Source organism: Pristiophorus japonicus, chromosome 18, assembly GCF_044704955.1.
Source record: "Pristiophorus japonicus isolate sPriJap1 chromosome 18, sPriJap1.hap1, whole genome shotgun sequence".
Taxonomy (NCBI): Eukaryota; Metazoa; Chordata; class Chondrichthyes; family Pristiophoridae; genus Pristiophorus; species Pristiophorus japonicus.
This window is the reverse complement of record NC_091994.1, coordinates 112,659,590-112,674,584: the sequence shown is the minus strand read 5'-3', so window position 1 is coordinate 112,674,584 and position 14,995 is coordinate 112,659,590. Positions and strand designations below refer to the sequence as shown.

The 14,995-nt window shown below is 47.3% G+C and overlaps 2 protein-coding genes across 10 annotated transcripts in view; both read left to right on the top strand.

Moving 5' to 3' along the window:
- Positions 1 to 2,227, top strand: part of LOC139228979 (solute carrier family 35 member E2A-like) — a 37,219-nt gene extending 34,992 nt beyond the window's left edge. The window contains exon 9 of the mRNA XM_070860614.1: positions 610 to 2,227. Within this exon, the coding sequence (XP_070716715.1) occupies positions 610 to 829 (220 nt within the window). The 3' untranslated portion in view covers positions 830 to 2,227. The remainder of the gene's footprint in view (positions 1 to 609) is intronic.
- A 10,858-nt stretch (positions 2,228 to 13,085) lies between these two features.
- cdk11b (cyclin dependent kinase 11B) overlaps positions 13,086 to 14,995 on the top strand; it is a 60,024-nt gene continuing 58,114 nt past the window's right edge. For 5 of the 9 annotated variants that reach the window (XM_070860613.1, XM_070860603.1, XM_070860602.1 and 2 more), the window contains exons 1-2: positions 13,098 to 13,154; positions 14,442 to 14,542. In XM_070860613.1, the coding sequence (XP_070716714.1) occupies positions 14,454 to 14,542 (89 nt within the window). In that variant the 5' untranslated portion in view covers positions 13,098 to 13,154; positions 14,442 to 14,453. Of the gene's footprint in view, positions 13,155 to 14,441; positions 14,543 to 14,995 lie in introns of those variants that run through there. The other 4 variants (XM_070860609.1, XM_070860604.1, XM_070860611.1 and 1 more) reach the window with 4 other exon arrangements.

The following is a 14,995-nucleotide window of genomic DNA, read 5'->3' as shown; positions in this document are numbered from 1 at the left end:
GAAGGATATACTAGCTTTGGAGGGGGTACAGAGACGATTCACTAGGCTGATTCCGGAGATGAGGGGGTTACCTTATGATGATAGATTGAGTAGACTGGGTCTTTACTCGTTGGAGTTCAGAAGGATGAGGGGTGATCTTATAGAAACATTTAAAATCATGAAAGGGATAGACAAGATAGAGGCAGAGAGGTTGTTTCCACTGGTCGGGGAGACTAGAACTAGGGGGCACAGCCTCAAAATACGGGGGAGCTAATTTAAAACCGAGTTGAGAAGGAATTTCTTCTCCCAGAGGGTTGTGAATCTGTGGAATTCTCTGCCCAAGGAAGCAGTTGAGGCTAGCTCATTGAATGTATTCAAGTCACAGATAGATAGATTTTTAACCAATAAGGGAATTAAGGGTTACGGGGAGCGGGCGGGTAAGTGGAGCTGAGTCCACGGTGGCAGCCATGATCTTGTTGAATGGCGGAGCAGGCTCGAGGGGCTAGATGGCCTACTCCTGTTCCTAATTCTTATGTTCTTATGTTATGAATGGAAATATTTGCAATGTGAAATAAGGATTGGTGATACTGAAAATGCTTAACGTTTTATTCTTTATTTCCAACACTTTAGTGTTGCCAGTACTGTGAAGCACGCCCTTTCGATTTGGCTTAGTGTCATCATCTTCAGTAATAAGATTACTGCATACTCGGCCTTTGGGACGGGTCTGGTCATCGTTGGAGTGTTTCTGTATAACCGGGCTCGACAGTATCAGCAAGAGAAAATCCAGGCTTTGGTATCTTGCATCAATAATGGGCAGGAAATTCAGACTCTGCTGAGCGAGGACCTTTAACAATCTCAAAAATAAACCATTTTTTTAAAAGATTTTTTAAATTCCAATTGTGAAAATTGTAACTGTTTCTGAAAGATGGCATTGTACTTCCGTAAAGCTTGGGGAAGCACCAATCAGCAGAGAGATTGGAGTGGGGCTGCCTAGTACTGTGTCCGTTTTATTCAGCTAACGGTTATCTTTTCACTTGAGCCAAACTATAACTTAGTGGGACCAAGGAAAGTTAACTCTTCTTACTGATCTATGTTTGGTCCAAAAAATGTGTTCTCGCTTATTTTTAACATACAGAAGTTAAGCTATGCAGCTTAACTTCTGTTTTTTTGAAATGCATTGTTAGTTTGAGAACAGTTAATGATTTTATACATTAATATGCTTTTTCACACCAACATCAGGCTCCGAGGATGTGTTTAAAACTGTAAAGTGTAATAATTGGCGCTACTCCTCAGGGTTTGCTAATCCGGACTGTTTCTGTCAAATGCCGAACTTTCACCAATGAATGGCGTGTGTGCAGTGTTGTGGCATTTCAAGGATTTGTGTTCGAGTTTGAGCACAAGTTGCATGAACCCATCCATGCGTTTTGGTGTCCTGAACTGAGCTTTTTCACATGAAACAGCAACTACTTGTTTACTGTGTAAATCTAAACTTAGGGGGAAAGTTTGAATATGATGTAATTAGATTAACATTTGAAAAGTATTTTGTGTGAAAGTACAACTGTAGAAAACCAATCTGTTAAACTCGATGTTAAAGATTGCTGCTGTACCCAGAGCCATGCTCGGGGAAGCTAACGTTTGTCTGCTACTTGCTATTTCAGACAAATTGCCCTCATAACAAAGAAATTACTTGAAGCTTTACTAGTTGAAGCACAGAGAGATTCTCTCCTCCCATATGCACTTTAAGGCGTAATGTAAACCACTATATTAAGACCCTAACTATTTCCCCTTTGGAAAGGCTTTCCTTGCCAACTTTGTTTTATAATTGTGTTTGACTAAATACTCTTGATTTTAATTCTTTTTCCATTTAGAGCAGTATTATGGATTCAAAATGGCGAAGCCTGTGATCTTGATAATTGGAGTCCTCTTGTCTGATTATTTGAGATCTGGTTTCAAGCTCACAATGTGTTAGTCCCTATATTTATAATGTTGGAGCGTAATCTGTAATATTTAACTTGCACAGAACCAGAATTGTCTCATACATCAGATCAATGATGGGACTGGTGCAGAATCCTCACAATTTAAGAATGATGTACGAGCAGTGACCAGCTTGGCAAGTGGAGCTGATCACCATCACTACTCAAGAACCACAAATTAAATGGAACCGATTTTGATCTATTAATATGAATGCTCTGCTATATAATGTAAACTTTTTCCATATTTGATTAAAAATCATCTGACTTTAATGGTGTTTTTCCTGACTGGTCTCTGTTGAATGTTTTAACCTGTTGAAGTACCAAGCTGAGAGTACAGGAAGATCCTGCATTTATATAGCACCTTTCATGACCTCAGGATGTCCCAAGGCACTTCACAGCCAATGAAGTACTTTTGGAGTGTAGTCACTGTTGTAATGTAGGAAATTCAGCAGCCAATTTGCGCACAGCAAGTTCCCACAAACAGCAATGTGATAATGACCAAATAAATCTTGTTTGAGGGCTAAATATTGGCCCAGGACATCAGGGAGAACTCCCTTGTCCTTTTAAATATTGTCACGGGTTCTTTTACATCCACCTGAGAGAGCAGACAGGGCCTCGGGTTAACATCTCATCCGAAAGACAGCACACCTCCGACAGTGCAGCGCTCCCTCAGCACTGGACTGGAGTGTCAGCCTAGATTATGTGCTCAAATCTCTGGAGTGGGACTTGAACTCTCAACCTTCTGACTCCGAAGCGAGAGTGCTACCCACTGAGCTGAAATAAAATGCTATTGCATGTGCAGGCTCGAAGGGCCGAATGGCCTACTCCTGCACCTATTTTCTATGTTTCCTATTTTCTATGTTTGACTACCGTCGTTCACATAGCAGTTCCAACATGGAGCCAGGCCATTTGGCCCAATCAGTCTGTTTCGGCATTTAGACTCCACACGAGCAAGTATTGGTAATCTCATTTACCTCCCTGTTCCCATATCGCCGCTTCCTTCATCTGTCTCTGCCGCTCTCAAAAAGCCGAGTCTTGCTGTTGATATTTTACCAGTAGCAGTCACTCTGTGCTTGCAAATTCTTCATTGCTGCAGTGTGAGCACATCTACAGTACAGAAATTGCCAAACGTCCAAAAGTCTGATTCTCTGCACACTTGGAAGTGTTTGTTTCTTAACTGGAGAATGAATTTTAAAATCTTTTTTCCCAGGTAGTGTCGCACTGGCTATAATCAAGCCCTTAAGTTTTATGTCGGAGAGATGGCCTTTGGCCCAGCATCTCTTTCCCCTCCCCCTTGCAGTATGTAATCCCTAAAGTAATTGATCTTTTGAATGAAAGCCTGATCATTTTAGGATTTTTAGCTGGTAAATTGTGTTTAAGGAAAATGTAAGAACTTTTATTTTGATTTGAACAGCACAACTGGCCATACAGGATGCGCCAAAACTCAGTCGGTTGCGACACACGCAGGGAACTTGCTGCTTCGGAGCCGAACACCCTCTTCAGTGCTGTCACACCTTGGACCCTCTGCCTCCAGTGATTAAGGATCCTGTTGACCGTTTGCAGGCCTCCGGAGCCCCTAGTCTGCTGTACGTACCACTGATCTCCCCCTTCACTTCCCTACTGCTGACTGAGCTAAGGTAGGCCAAACAGTCGTCCTCCTCTGTAATTATCTTGTGATCAAGGCCAACATGCCCATAACTGTTGCCAAACTCCAGAACACTTCTCCTTTACCACGACTGAAGGGGAGCAGGTCTGCTGAAGCCAATATGCTAACCTCCAGTATGTAACGTGTTGTCTGCCATCTGTTGGAGTTTTTAAACAAAAATGCATGCGGTGAATTTAAATAAATGGGTATAGGAACAATTAATAATGAAAGCCACTCATTTACAGTTTTCACAGAAAAATTGACTCACTATTTATTTGAAATTAAAACAATGGAAAAATTCTCCAAATACCATGTAATAAAAACCCACCGCATTTGACTTATTCAGAAATTGTAACAGTGACCTGGTAATATAAGACAACATAACATCCCTGTTATAAAACGGCGTATCCTTTGACTATCGTGAGCAATACTATATCCTGCCCATTACAATATTGTGGTACAGTTTAAGAATCATACTTACATTTCTATATCACACCCCCCCCCAAAAAAAAAGCATAAACAAATGTATTGATTTGACATCACCAGGATTATTATATATTCACAGGATGTGGGCATCTCTGGCAAGGCCGGTATTTATTGCCCATCCCTAACTGCCCTTGAGAAGGTGGTGGTGAGCCGCCGCCTTGAACCGCTGCAGTCCGTGTGGTGAAGGTGCTCCCACAGTGCTGTTAGGGAGGGAGTTCCAGGATTTTGACCCAGTGACGATGAAGGAACGGCCTTATAGAATCATAAAAGCTTACAGCACAGAAGGTCATTCAGCCCATCCTGTCTGTGCAGGCTGAAAAAGCTATCCAGCCTAATCCCACTTTGCAGCTCTCGGTCCGTAGCCCTGTAGGTTACAGCACTTCAGGTGCACATCCAGGTACTTTTTAAATGTGGTGAGGGTTTCTGCCTCTACCACACTTTCAGGCAGTGAGTTCCAGACCCCCACCACCCTCTGGGTGAAAATAATTCTCCTCAAATACCCTCTGAACCTACAATTACCATAAATGTATGCCCCCTAGTTATTGACCTCTCTACAAAGGGAAATAAATAGGTCCTTCCAATCCACTCCATCTAGGCCCCTCGTAATTTTATACACCTCAATTAAGTCTCCCCTCTGCCTCCTTTGTTCCAAAGAAATCATAGCCTATCCAATCTTTCCACATGGCTAAAATTCTCTAGTCTTGGCAATATTCTCGTAAACCTCCTCTGTACCCTCTCTAGTGCAATCATATCTTTCCTGTAATGTGACCAGGACTGTACGCAGTACTCTAACTGTGGATACATTTCCAGGTAAGGATGGTGTGTAACTTGGAGGTCCCATGCGCTCGCTGCCCTTGTCCTAAGTTGTAGAGGTCACGGGTTTGGGATGATTCGTTGATGTAGCTGTGAGAGTTCAGTTAGAGAAGTCAAATCGAGGCGGGAGACGCTGTGAGTGATGGGAGAGTTATGCAGAGGCGATGGAAGGATGTGTCGAGGACCGTGATTGAGAACTTGTCCATTCCGAGCACAAGCACTCAGCGCAGGAAGAAATTTAATAACCGTAGCAAGCAAAGAGAAGCCAGCCACACCTTCCAAGAATGCTAAGAAGACTAAGTACGTCTGCTATTTACAATGATGTTCACCTCACAATGTGTTGAAGGGCTTGAATTGTTTACTGTCAATACCCATGAGGTAGTGTACTCTTCACATTCTTAGCCTTTATCTAAAACTGTTTCTTGCATGCTTTCAAAGTCTTGTATTTATATTCACTGCTTGTTACATGCAATTCATCACACCCATTATGGGCTTCATGAGAATTCATCATCATCATAGGCAGTCCCTCGAACGAGGATGACTTGCTTCCACTCCTAAAGGGATGAGTTCATAGATATTTCAATGGAGGACCCGATATTCCAGTCCTGAACTCCAGGGGTGGAAGATGCCTGTGCGTGGATTGTTTTAACGTGGGGTGACCGTTGCACACCAGCCACCACACGGGCTTGACAGAGCGAGGTCTTGGTCCAGTGGCAAGGGTTAACCAGGACGACTGGAGACCAGCTCTGCTGCACGGACCTAGTGCGCTCACACATATCGCAGTGTGGGCTGGCCCATGCTGCCCCTGGGCCCTCGCCTCTTCTGGGCCCCACACCCTCATTTGCTGCACCTCCGCCACGATCATTCGCCGCTCCTCCGCCATGTATTAGTGTACCGAGAGCCTGCAGCAGCTCCCAGGCAGGATGAATGCATCATGCAAACTGTCAGCAAATCCTGCATTAATATGGAGGATTCTTCATATGTTGTCACACAATCTGGACAATTAAAGAACGGTCGCCCTTTCTGTTACTGCATGTTATAGTAAAAGATCATTTGACCTCTTTCGCAGGACAAGTCAACTCGTTACTACTATTTTGAGCATAATGTTCAATCAAATGCCCCCTTTTGGTAAGTGCACTAGAACCTACAAATTTCTGAATAAAACTTTAAAGTAAACTTAATTCAAATTAAAATTTGGTTGCCGGGGGTGATGATGCACTCCAGTCCCTCCGGTGCCCACCTCTCGCGGAAGGCTGTGAGCGTACCGGTGGACACCGCGTGCTCCATTTCCTGGGACACACCGGGCGCCAATGTAGCCGCGGAAGAGAGTCGGGCTGAACAAACCCCTCGACCGCCCTCTGCTTGGACTTGTTAATGGCCACCTTGGCCAGGCCCGGGAGCAGTCCTACCAGGAGGCCATGATATTAAATGGCGGAGCAGGCTCGAGGAGCCAGGTGGCCTACTCCTGCTCCGATTTCTTACGCCCTCAGACCTGTCCGCTCCCCTCCGCTTCAGCGGCCCAAAGGTCAGGAGCGTGGCGACAACTCATTACAACCAAGACAGCTACAACAGGTGGCTTGCAAACCTTTAATCTCTCACGCCCTATGAGGAAAAGGTGTTCCAAATCTTAGGGCAGGCGGCCATTGAGAATGTCACAGATGGGGAATGTGTACTTAGCAGTTTTGGGTTCACAATAACAATCTGTTTTTCTTCCTCCTTGTCATATTGTACCCTGCATCAGCCGTCATTGAACCGTATCAAGAAACGCACGTATTGAAAAAAAGACTTACATTTCTATAGCGCCTTTCACAACCTCAGGACGTCCCAAATACTTTACAAACAATGAAGTACTTTTTGGAAGAGTAATGTAGGAAACACAGCAGCCAATTTGTGCACAGCAAGCTCCCATAAACAGCAATGTGATAATCACAAGGTAATCTTTTTTTAAGTGATATTTGTTGAGGGATAAATAATGGCCAGGACACTGGGGAGAACTCCCCTGCTCTTCTTCGAAATAGTGCAATGGGATCTTTTACATCCGTCCACCGGGGAAAAAAGCTGTTGAGGCTGGGTAATTGAAAATTTTAAAAGAAAGATAAGACAGACTTGCATTTCTATAGCACCTTTCACGAACTCGATGTCCGAAAGTGCTTTACAGCCAATGAAGTAAGTCTTGAAGTGTTGTAATATAGGAAACTGACTTACTGGTTTTCGGAACTTCTCGCACAACAGCTGGCCCGAAACCATGAGAAAAGATACTCAGCCAGAGGGAACCCAACTTCTAAAAGGTAAATGCAATATGATTCGCAGATGCCATGTGATCAAACCGTTATAGAAAGACTTGCATTTATATAGCATCTTTCACGATCACCGGACGTCTCAAAGCGCTTTGCAGCCAATGAAGTATTTTTGAAGTGTAATCACTGTTGTGCTTTATGTAATCGAACTCTGCTTCCAACCTGAGTTGGCAACCCATATCCACCCCTGCAAAAACTGCATTTTTGTTCACCTCGGCTTAAATCATGGCAAGCTGATGTTCCATTGCATTCCCATTTGTCATTTCTAGTTTTGTAAGCTTATATAAATGGAGAAGCCATTGGATTTAATTTTCCAGATAAAACAAACTGAATTAGAAACATAGAAAATAGGTGCAGGAGTAGGCCCTTCGAGCCTGCACCACCATTCAATAAGATCATGGCTGATCATTCACCTTAGTACCCCTTTTCTGCTTTCTCTCCATACCCCTTGATCCCTTTAGCCGTAAGTGCCATATCTAACTCCCTCTTGAATATATCCAATGAACTGGCCTCAACAACTCTCTGCGGTAGGGAATTCCACAGATTAATAACTCTGAGTGAAGAAGTTTCTCCTCATCTCTGTCCTAAATGGCTTACCCCTTATCCTTAGTCTATGTTCCCTGGTTCTGGACTTCCCCAACATCGGGAACATTCTTCCTGCATCTAACCTGTCCAGTCCCATCAGAATTTTATATGTTTCTATGAGATCGCCTTTCAACCTTCTAAACTCCAGTGAATAAAGGCTCAGTCGATCCAGTCTCTCCTCATATGTCAGTCCTGCCATCCCGGGAATCAGTCTGGTGAACCTTTGCTGCACTCCCTCAAAGCAAGAACGTCCTTCCTCAGATTAAGAGACCAAAACTGAACACAATATTCCAGGTGAGTCCTCACTAAGGCCCTGTACAACTGCAGTAAGACCTCCCTGCTCCTATACGCAAATCCCGTGGCTATGAAGGCCAACATGCCATTTGCCGCCTTCACCACCTGCTGTACCTGCATGTCAACTTTCAATGAACCATGACAACCAGGTCTCGTTGCACCTCCCCTTTTCCTAATCTGCCACCATTCAGATAGTATTCTGCTTTGTGTTTTTGCCCCCAAAGTGGATAACCTGACATTTATCCACATTATACTGCATCTGCCATGCGTTTGCCCACTCACCTAACCTGTCCAAGTCACCCTGCAGCCTCTTAGCGTCCTCCTCACAGCTCACACCGCCACCCAGCTTAGTGTCATCTGCAAACTTGGAGATATTACACTCAATTCCTTCATAGAAACATAGAAAATAGGTGCAGGAGCAGGCCATTCAGCCCTTCTAGCCTGCACCGCCATTCAATGAGTTCATGGCTGAACATGAAACTTCAGTACCCCCTTCCTGCTTTCTCGCCATAACCCTTGATCCCCCGAGTAGTAAGGACTTCATCTAACTCCCTTTTGAATATATTTAGTGAATTGGCCTCAACTACTTTCTGTGGTAGAGAATTCCACAGGTTCACCACTCTCTGGGTGAAGAAGTTTCTCCTCATCTCGGTCCTAAATGGCTTACCCCTTATCCTCAGACTGTGACCCCTGGTTCTGGACTTCCCCAACATTGGGAACATTCTTTCTGCATCTAACCTGTCTAAACCCGTCAGAATTTTAAACGTTTCTATGAGGTCCCCTCTCATTCTTCTGAACTCCAGTGAATACAATCCCAATTGATCCAATCTTTCTTGATAGGTCAGTCCCGCCATCCCGGGAATCAGTCTGGTGAACCTTCGCTGCACTCCCTCAATAGCAAGAACGTCCTTCCTCAAGTTAGGAGACCAAAATTGTACACAATACTCCAGGTGTGGCCTCACCAAGGCCCTGTACAACTGTAGCAACACCTCCCTGCCCCTGTATTCAAATCCCCTCGCTATGAAGGCCAACATGCCATTTGCTTTCTTAACCGCCTGCTGTACCTGCATGCCAACCTTCAATGACTGATGTACCATGACACCCAGGTCTCGTTGCACCTTCCCTTTTCCTAATCTGTCACCATTCAGATAATAGTCTGTCTCTCTGTTTTTACCACCAAAGTGGATAACCTCACATTTATCCACATTATACTTCATCTGCCATGCATTTGCCCACTCACCTAACCTATCCAAGTCACTCTGCAGCCTAATAGCATCCTCCTCGCAGCTCACACTGCCACCCAACTTAGTATCATCCGCAAATTTGGAGATACTGCATTTAATCCCCTCGTCTAAATCATTAATGTACAATGTAAACAGCTGGGGCCCCAGCACAGAACCTTGCGGCACTCCACTAGTCACTGCCTGCCATTCTGAAAAGTACCCGTTTACTCCTACTCTTTGCTTCCTGTCTGACAACCAGTTCTCAATCCACGTCAGCACACTACCCCCAATCCCATGTGCTTTAACTTTGCACATTAATCTCTTGTGTGGGACCTTGTCGAAAGCCTTCTGAAAGTCCAAATATACCACATCAACTGGTTCTCCCTTGTCCACTTTACTGGAAACATCCTCAAAAAATTCCAGAAGATTTGTCAAGCATGATTTCCCTTTCACAAATCCATGCTGACTTGGACCTATCATGTCACCATTTTCCAGATGCACTGCTATGACATCCTTAATAATTGATTCCATCACTTTACCCACTACTGAGGTCAGGCTGACCGGTCTATAATTCCCTGTTTTCTCTCTCCCTCCTTTTTTAAAAAGTGGGGTTACATTGGCTACCCTCCACTCCATAGGAACTGATCCAGAGTCAATGGAATGTTGGAAAATGACTGTCAATGCATCCGCTATTTCCAAGGCCACCTCCTTAAGTACTCTAGGATGCAGTCCATCAGGCCCTGGGGATTTATCGGCCTTCAATCCCATCAATTTCCCCAACACAATTTCCCGACTAATAAAGATTTCCCTCAGTTCCTCTTCCTTACTAGACCCTCTGACCCCTTTTATATCCGGAAGGTTGTTTGTATCCTCCTTAGTGAATACCGAACCAAAGTACTTGTTCAATTGATCCGCCATTTCTTTGCTCCCCGTTATGACTTCCCCTGATTCTGACTGCAGGGGACCTACGTTTGTCTTCACCAACCTTTTTCTCTTTACATACCTATAGAAACTTTTGCAATCCGCCTTAATGTTCCCTGCAAGCTTCTTCTCGTACTCCATTTTCCCTGTCCTAATCAAACCCTTTGTCCTCCTCTGCTGAGTTCTAAATTTCTCCCAGTCCCCAGGTTCGCTGCTATTTCTGGCCAATTTGTATGCCACTTCCTTGGCTTTAATACTATCCCTGATTTCCCTAGATAGCCACGGTTGAGCCACCTTCCCCTTTTTATTTTTACGCCAGACAGGAATGTACAATTGTTGTACTTCATCCATGCGGTCTCTAAATGTCTGCCATTGCCCATCCACAGTCAACCCCCTAAGTATCATTCGCCAATCTATCCTAGCCAATTCACGCCTCATACCTTCAAAGTTACCCTTCTTTAAGTTCTGGACCATGGTCTCTGAAATTACTGTTTCATTCTCCATCCTAATGCAGAATTCCACCATATTATGGTCACTCTTCCCCAAGGGGCCTCGCACAATGAGATTGCTAATTAATCCTCTCTCATTACACAAAAATCATTGATGTATATTGTGTGGTATGTAATACTAAAAAATAAAAAATACAATGTAATAAAAATGTAATGTAATAAAAATGAAATAAATTATGCTGTCACTTTAAAGCACTCCCCTTGTTATATTTTCATTCAGGGCTGTTTTTCATTTCTACTCTTTTTTTTTTCCTGAGCTGTCAGCTTTTTTGAAGCTCTTGGTTAGCTTTAGTGAGTTTTGTAGGTTGGCATGTGTGTGGTCTGGCAGAATTCCAATGTTTACAGTGCCTGAATGCTTTACTAAATGGGATTCTGCGATTTCTGTTGGAGTTTTGCAATTGCATCCAATTATAATGAAGACTACTGCAAAAGCAAAATACTGTCGATGCTGGAAATCTAAAATAAAAACACAAAATGCTGGAAATCTCAGTGGGTCAGGCAGCTTCTGTGAAGAGAGAAACAGAGTTAACGTTTCAGGTCGATGACCATTCATCAGAACTGGAAAAAGTTGGAGATGTAACCGGATTCAAGCAAGTGCAGAGGCAGGGAAAGGTGGGAGAGGGGGAAAGAACGAAAGGGAAAGTCTGTGACATGGGTGGAAAGCAGGAGGTATTGAATGACACAAGGGTTGATGGTGCAACGCAAAAGGAGATGGTAATGGCACAAGTAATGAAACAAAAGATGGGTCTAGAAGAAAAAAGACTTGCATTTCTATAGCGCCTTTCACAACCACCAGATGTCCCAAAGCGCTTTACACCTTTTGAAGTTTAGTCGCTGTTACAATGTAGATGTCGATGGGAATAGCAGAATCCGCATCAGCTGCTGTCCGTAACAATGGGGGCAGAGGTTATGGTCTGAAATTGGTGACCTCGATGTTCGAGTCGGGACGGCTGTAGTGTCTCATGGAAAGATGAGGTGCTGTTACTCGAGCCTGGGCATAATTACGGTTTGTTGGTGGAAGAGGAAGTCAAATTCTGCTTTTATTTAGTACCATTAACTTTGTCCCGACTGAAAAGTACAAACAGCAGCTTGAGCCTCTGGTTGGGCCCACTGACCACCCCGGGCCCACTGAGGGTACTGACCCCCCCCCCCCACCCGGGCCCACTGACCACCCCGGGCCCACTGAGGGTACTGACCCCCCTGGGCCCACTGAGGGTACTGACCCCCCCCCCGGGCCCACTGACCACCCCGGGCCCACTGAGGGTACTGACCCCCCCCCCCGGGCCCACTGACCACCCCGGGCCCACTGAGGGTACTGACCCCACCCCCGGGCCCACTGACCACCCCGGGCCCACTGAGGGTACTGACCCCCCCGGGCCCACTGAGGGTACTGACCCCCCCCCCCGGGCCCACTGAGGGTACTGACCACCCCGGGTCCACTGAGGGCACTGACCACCCCGGGTCCACTGAGGGCACTGACCACCCCCCCAGGGCCCACTGAGGGTACTGACCCCCCCCCCGGGCCCACTGAGGGTACTGACCCCCCCCCCCCCCCCGGGCCCACTGAGGGTACTGACCCCCCCCCGGTCCCACTGAGGGTACTGACCCCCCCCCCCCCCCGGGCCCACTGAGGGTACTGACCCCCCCCCGGTCCCACTGAGGGTACTGACCCCCCCCCCCCCCCGGGCCCACTGAGGGCACCGACCACCCCGGGCCCACTGACCACCCCGGGTCCACTGAGGGCACTGCCCCCCCCCCCCGGGCCCACTGACCACCCCGGGCCCACTGAGGGCTCTGACCACCCCGGGCCCACTGAGGGCACTGACCACCCCGGGTCCACTGAGGGCACTGACCCCCCGGGCCCACTGACCACCCCGGGCCCACTGAGGGCTCTGACCACCCCGGGCCCACTGAGGGCACTGACCACCCCGGGTCCACTGAGGGCACTGACCACCCCGGGTCCACTGAGGGCACTGACCCCCCGGGCCCACTGACCCCCCCGGGCCCACTGAGGGCTCTGACCACCCCGGGCCCACTGAGGGCACTGACCACCCCGGGTCCACTGAGGGCACTGACCACCCCGGGCCCACTGAGGGCACTGACCACCCCGGGCCCACTGAGGGCTCTGACCACCCCGGGCCCACTGAGGGCACTGACCACCCCGGGTCCACTGAGGGCACTGACCCCCCGGGCCCACTGACCACCCCGGGCCCACTGAGGGTACTGACCCCCCCCGGGCCCACTGACCACCCCGGGCCCACTGAGGGCACTGACCACCGCACTGACCCCAGGTGAGGCACCACCCGGGCGGCCGGAAGCAGCGGCTCTGCGCATGCGCCAACCGCCGGAAGTGACGCGAAATAGAGGCGACGCGGCGGCTGCGGTGCGGGAGGCCGGGGTCAGCAGAGCGGAGAGCGAGAAAGTGAAAGGTGAGAAATAGAGAGAGAGAAGAGAGGAGTAGGAGGGAGAGAGAGAATGGGGGAGGGGACACTGAGAGAGAACGACACGGGGGGGGGGGGGGGGGGGGGGGTGGACTTTGTGGAGAGAGAGAGACAGCGAGAGAGAAACGGCTAGGGGGGGGAGGGTGGAGCGGGAGCCGGTGGGGGGGGGGGGGGTAGAAGGGTTGCTCGAAGGCCCGAAGCCCCGGAGCCCCGTGTGTTCAGTGCCGCGAGTCTGGTGGCACTTTCTCCCTTTCATATTTTAATTCACCAAATGCAGGGCCTGAAGCAGGCCGTGGCACCCCCCGGGGGCCCGGGTCCCTGGCTCCATCCGGCCCGGCATTGCCGCGAGGAGCCGGGCCGGGAACCTCCCGCCGGGGCACACGGCAGGCTTTTATTTCTTTTAGTTGATGACATTTGCGACACCACAACTTGTGAGTCTGTGACTTGTCCTCCTGGGGCCTGCCACTGATTGTGTGCCCACCCTTGTGTGTTTTAGTCCTGTGCCCACCCTTGTGTGTTTTAGTCCTGTGCCCACCCTTGTGTGTTTTAGTCCTGTGCCCACCCTTGTGTGTTTTAGTCCTGTGCCCACCCTTGTGTGTTTTAGTCCTGTGCCCACCCTTGTGTGTTTTAGTCCTGTGCCCACCCTTGTGTGTTTTAGTCCTGTGCCCACCCTTGTGTGTTTTAGTCCTGTGCCCACCCTTGTGTGTTTTAGTCCTGTGCCCACCCTTGTGTGTTTTAGTCGTGTGCCCACCCTTGTGTGTTTTAGTCCTGTGCCCACCCTTGTGTGTTTTAGTCCTGTGCCCACCCTTGTGTGTTTTAGTCCTGTGCCCACCCTTGTGTGTTTTAGTCCTGTGCCCACCCTTGTGTGTTTTAGTCCTGTGCCCAAAAGAATATTTTGCTCAAACACAAAATATTTTCGCTAAACCAATTATTTCAAAATGAACAAGACCCTTCATTAGTTTGAAAGGATGCATGACTTTTCTCTCCAGCTTTTCAGCTCCCCCATTAAGATGATTTGATCTGCTTTCATTCAGAGGCAGACTCTGGATTGCAGGAGGAGAGCGGGCCCTAGTCAAACCAAACTGAGGCAACTCAAGAAAGATCCCGGCCGGTGTCGAATCCAGGTTTTGTTCTGACTCCTGCCTCAGCCCAGAGCATGTAGTCACTGACCTGTTGTAATGAAGTCATGAATAATCAATGTTCAAAAGTGTCATGAGACAACAATAAGTTATATGTTCATTTTTTTTTCCATTTGTCTCCCCTCCTCTCCTGAAGGTGCTGATCTTGATGGGGTACGGGTCCATAGGTGCTAGCAGTTCTCTAGTATCTTGCCCAAGTATCCATTCTTCATGTGGGAACCTGGACAGGGAGTGTTGGTAGGTTATTTGATCATGAAGGGCATCACAACTGAGTCCAAACCTGTTTGGACCTGGTACCCTCCTACATGCAGTTTTCAGCAAGGGTCACTTAGTCGTGATCAGCAGCGGTAATCCTGGTTTATTTCTTTTTCCTTACTGTCTTGGCTAAGATAAGAAAACTTTAACAAGTAATCAGACCTTTTGCTCAAGTCATCCCTTTACTTACTAGTCTTCAGGAAGCTGTGATTCAGTCATATATTGAAAATCTGTGACTGGCAAATCAGTACTCCTTCATGTAACTAATCTTTGGTTTAAAGTGTACCAAATGGTACTGTGTCATGCTTCAGAGGATTATAGCAGAGAATGGGATCTAGCGCTGTTATAGTTGTATTCTAATAACTGTCACTTGTTACGGTACAAACATTAGATTGAAAGTTTTTAACTCCTGTTGAAGGATAAGACTGAAACATA